At 34.6% G+C, this 5,344-nt stretch overlaps 1 protein-coding gene across 1 annotated transcript; it reads left to right on the top strand.

Moving 5' to 3' along the window:
- Window positions 1-610: 610 nt before the first annotated feature.
- Window positions 611-1,570, top strand: LOC107774604 (uncharacterized). Its single transcript, XM_016594192.1, has one exon. It carries the CDS (start codon window positions 611-613, stop codon window positions 1,568-1,570), a length of 960 nt encoding a protein of 319 aa, XP_016449678.1.
- The last annotated feature ends 3,774 nt before the right edge of the window (window positions 1,571-5,344 follow it).

Genomic DNA, 5,344 nt, shown 5'->3' with positions numbered 1-5,344 from the left:
ATAATTTTGTTCCACCATTATGCTTCATCAATTTTGTTTTTGTTCCACCATTATGTTAAGTTACATGTAAACAATAGGTAACTGTTTAAAACAAGCATGATCTTACAACCTGAAAAGAGTAAATAACTTGCAATAATAAGTCAAATTACACTAAATAATGTTTAAAAGGAAAAGAATTACACTGCTTCCAGTATATATATCTTAGACCGTACTAGTATTATGACCTATCTCGTTCACACTTTCATAGCACTAAATATTAGTCCAGTATCAATCGTGTGAATTTGACGTGCTTGTCTTTGTTCAAACCTTTCATAATTCCTACAATTATTTTACAATTAAAAGCACTTTATTGGGGTTGTACTTGTGCAGAACAGTCGCACACTTCCTTTTTTCTATATTCTTATCTGCTTGCATTATTAATTTATTATAGCATCATCCCAACCAACCATTATACAGTGCCGTGTTCTTCCTTTCTATATCAGTATCAATTTAGCATATGTGATATGGCTGAAATTATATTACCTCAGTAAACACATTCATCAAACACAAAGCAGATAAAAGTATCAAAATTCTTCCTATCAATTGTTCACAGGATTTGAAGGTTCAATAGATGGCTTTCTATGGCTACAATGGTGATGCTGGTGAGTGCCACTTGACTCCTTATTTCAGTTCCCCTTACGATTATGATGCTTTTCCAATTCAGTCTACAATATCATATTCTTTCTATGGATATAGCAACTCAGAGCAAATTGAGCAGAGTACTAATTACAATTACTACTACACTACTCAAATGCATCCACAATTAAGTTACTCTGTGCATAATTCTACTGAGCCAAAACTTATCCAGTATGAAAAGGCTGCTAATTCTTTAGAGACAAGATATGTAATCTCTTATTCAACTAAACAACATGATGATACTGTGTTTGAAGAATATGATCCAACCCCTTATGGTGGTGGCTATGACATGGCTCAAACATATGGCAAACCCCTTAGCCCCTCCAATGAAATCTGTTATCCTCGTTCCGTTCCTAAATCTAATGGACTGAATGGTTTCGAGTCTTTCGACTATGGATCAATTCCTTCACCTTATGTAAAGCACGACGATCTGCTAGAAGAACCTCAGGATCACAGCAAAGAGATGGATGTCAAAGATGAGCCAAAATCTTTATCTGGTATTAAAGAAAAAGCCAATAATCATGAGGATTGTATTCTTGAAAAACCAATAGTACCTCTTCAAAAAGATCAAGATTTTGTAGCTGGAAATGGAACTATAGGGGAATATGGATATGATTATGGGAGCCAATTGCAACAAATTCCTTATGGTTCAGGATTGGAAGCTATGGATATATGTGAGAGCTTATTTGGTTATTGGCCCTGCTTAGCCAAGCACAACCAGAAAAGAAATGTGAACAATGTAAATGGTGCTGAAGATAGCAGCAACGAGCTATGGCAAAGTACTGCAGATCATCTTTTTGGGAATCCCTTTGGATATGGTGGTAATGGAAGAGATGAAAGATATGGGAATTCTGCTTATGTTAATCAAAATTACTATTATCAGCAACAACCTTAAAATTTATGAATGATTGGTAAGAAATACCTAATCCAATTTGTTCAAGATTAACTGTATAATAAATGGTCATACTTCATTTACAATTTTGTACTAGTTCCTTCGACAGTTCTGTGCTGTTTGAAACATAAGGCTGAAGTTAATGTGACTCAAGGGCCAGTTTATAAATAGAAAGTATCCAGAAACTTCCATTTTCCTCGCCCCTTGAGCTTTTGGTCAGAGGTAACAATCCAACACGTGATGTGTTAGGTCAAGTGTTCGAACCCTGTCTCAAACAAAGGCTGGTATTTAAGCAGGTTCATACTCAGAATTTCGAAAGTGTGCACCAACTGGAGTTGGGCTAGAAGCCAAGCCCACAGGATAAGAAAAATCCATTCTCTCTCCAAATACTAAGATGTTCTACAAATTGCTTTTTGTGTGAATCTTGCTGTAATTTAGTCTGTGTAGTTTATTTATTTATTTTGTTATGCTGTTATTGTCATTTTGTTTTTATTTTCCAATTTTATTTATCCAGATATAAGGTACCTTTAACTAAAAGGAGATATTCCTTGGGGGAGCCTCTAAGCAGATATGAGATTAACTAATTACATAAGACATCAGCAGGACAAATAAAAAGCAAAAACATACAATAGTAGTTTAAATCTAGTGGTTGAGAGCTGGAGCTCATAAGCTCTTAAGCTCACATGAGCTTCACTCAATTCCACTTTGGTGGACCTATGTGTAGGTTAACAGCTTTAAAAAAAAGAAGATCTAGCCATCTAGGTAAATACGACTCGAATGCCCTCTTAGCAATAGCATCCGTAACCACAGCTATTGAGTCTGCTGTGAGAATAAGCGCCGCAGAATAGGCAGCTATTGACTCTCTCTTGATAACTTGCTTATGTTAGAGCTATTGTGTCACTGTCCTTTTCTACTTTCTCTGCCGATACCTCTTTGAGATCCCGTAGATGTTAAAGGTGTAGTTGGCCCACATATCGACGATTTTTAATGCCTTATCCTAGGCCCATCTAGTTCATCGAGGGATAGACGACAGAACGTTCTGGTACTGATACTTGAAAAAGCAGCTTTCAAGGTCTCGTCGTTTCGGTGAATCACTTGAGCCCTGGTCGAAAGTGAGATCTCTTTTAGTCCGGTCTTCTTTTCTCTTTTGAGTCAGTGTTGGCATAGAAGCAACAACAACAGATTCAGTGTGATCTCATATAGTAGGATTTGGGGAGGATATAGTGTAAACAGATTTTACCCGTACCTTGTAAAGCTAGAGAGGTTGTTTTGATAGACCCCAGAAAAAATGAAAAAGAAGCAAAAATAACAAATAGTAACAACAGTAAGATAAGTAGGTGATAAGGTGATACAGAGACAGAATAACCGAAGCAAACGAGCCAACATATAGTAAAAGAAATTTGCGGATAAGAAGATACAAACATACAAGACTAATACTAATGTAACCAGCATGAAAAGGAGACACTCACGCCTATATACTAACCTCCTATCTTAATCTCCATCTCCGCACCCTCCTATCAAAAGTCATGTCTTCGATAAGCTGAAATTTCGCCATATCATGCCTAATCATTCAAAGTTAGCATAGAAGAATTACTATTATTTATTGCCCTGCTACAGATTAAAAGAAAATCTAATCATGATTTGCCTGAAAATGCAATGATCAACCTTTCTCTTCTTTCAAACTCAAGAGCTGTTAAACTTTCTTTTTTATTTATTTTCTTTGACAAGCTATTGCATTTTCTTTGACATGTCCTCTTTGTCTTCCTTTGATAATAGCATGGTTTGCTGACTTGCTGATTATACTACCACTTAACGTTCTTAGGAAGAAGATTCTATGGGGAAATTTGATGGAATAACTAATTTTGTATTATGAAGCAATTGTTATTTCTGAAAAATATAAATGAACGATAATAATTTACCAAGATTTTTTTTCTTCACACATTCATTGATTTAATAGAAGTGGACATATTTTTCATGATTCAATATCCTTTGAACGTAAATTAAGCTCTTCAACAATCTTATTGGAGACGAAGAGACATATAAGGTTCTAAATAAAACCATAGTGAACATAAATATATTGTAACAAGTTTAGAGGTTTCGAAAAGTTAGAGCAATGTCACAAGGATGAAACATTAAGAATAGCTAATTATATTTTTTTATTAATAAAGGATGGAATGAGTGGAAAGCAAAGTCAGGTTTAAGACAAGCACAAGACATTCCAATCACTACATGCACGAAAAATAATTCGGCGAGGCATAAAAAGTCATAAAGAGAAAGAAAGTGGTTGCCTAGAATATCATTACGAATCATATCTTTTGTTAATTAAGATTACCAGCCCATTCAAAAAGCTATTTTTTATACCATGGCATTTCTTTTCTGTCCCATGCTTTGTCTTAATGCCCGCGATTTAGGGTACTTTGTGGCAAAAAAATTCACCCCCCCATTAACACCCCCACCCCCCCCCCCCCCCAAAAAAAAAGGGAGGGAGAGAAACGCATTCTTACGACCTTGACCGTCTATGAATATATCTTCTATTTATTTTTTTTTGTTATAAATAATTGCCAATAATAATTTGATAATTTACAAATTTGATGTCATTAAATATGCAAATCTATACAGACAATTTACTTAACTTTTATACAAACAACATGTAATTACTCATGTAAGGTTGATTCACCGTGAAATTTGAACATTTTTCGAGCGAATTAACTTCAATACGGATTTTGTTTTCTTATTCATTTTTAATACATCAAATATGAAATGAAACTTTAGAGAGAATAAATGAGGAGAAAGATTCAAAGTATGTGGAACCTCGTAGTTTCCGTCAAAAGAGATTTTGATGAAAATAACAGATAGCAGTTCTAAGTTCTAATTTGTGCAATTCTCTCTTGTGCCAGTGGCAGCTGCAACTGCTTTTTTCTGGCATGATTGGCTATCACACTATGCATTACTAACCTTTAACCCTAAGACAATTGTCTGGTGTCTCCTATACTTCTTACTGTATTTTAATATGTTACCTTTTCTGCCCTTTTCATGTCCCTACCCATATATACATTTCTCTTACTCTAATTATGCCCTCTTGTCTTTGGCCCTGGCCCCATCTCATTTTCATTTTCCCTTTTCACAAAATGGTTACTCCACTTGAGTTATTGACCAAAATGACCATGGCCGCCACCTCACAAGATTGTGAATTGTGATTTAGTACTTCATATACTTATATTCTTTTCCCTCGAATACATGACTGTTTTGAAAGCTGAAGAACATTAAAATGGTGGACAGAAAATTATCCCAAAATTGGTATGACACAATTGAGAGATTTATTGAACTTTTTTTTAGATAAAATGAGGTCCTATTATACTGGATCTTTAACTTTTTACTTGCTTAAACTGGTTGATGAAAAATTCCTTATTTTTGTATCAGATTATTGCGATACGTAGAAATAGTACTCAATTGTCTATTTATGAATGTATGCATTGTTACGATAACATTGATAATGAATCGCAGTTGTCTATTTATCAATGCATTAAAAAAAATGTATAGACAGAGCACCTTGAAGTTCAATTTATCCTACTAGTAAGTATATGTTGCTAACAAATGCCCAAAGCATAGTGACCAACAAGGTACTTTGGGAAATGATTGAATTTAAATTCTTTTATAAAATAAAACACCACATTTGTAGGGACAAAATCTTGAATCATTAAAAAGGGCAATATGGGAAATTAGTCACACATAATTGAAGATATGGCCCACCTTCTCACACCATAAACCTTGTTAAAA

The sequence above is a fragment of the Nicotiana tabacum genome, chromosome 17, assembly GCF_000715075.1.
Source record: "Nicotiana tabacum cultivar K326 chromosome 17, ASM71507v2, whole genome shotgun sequence".
NCBI lineage: Eukaryota > Viridiplantae > Streptophyta > Magnoliopsida > Solanales > Solanaceae > Nicotiana > Nicotiana tabacum.
This window is presented reverse-complemented; position numbering and strand designations above follow the sequence as displayed.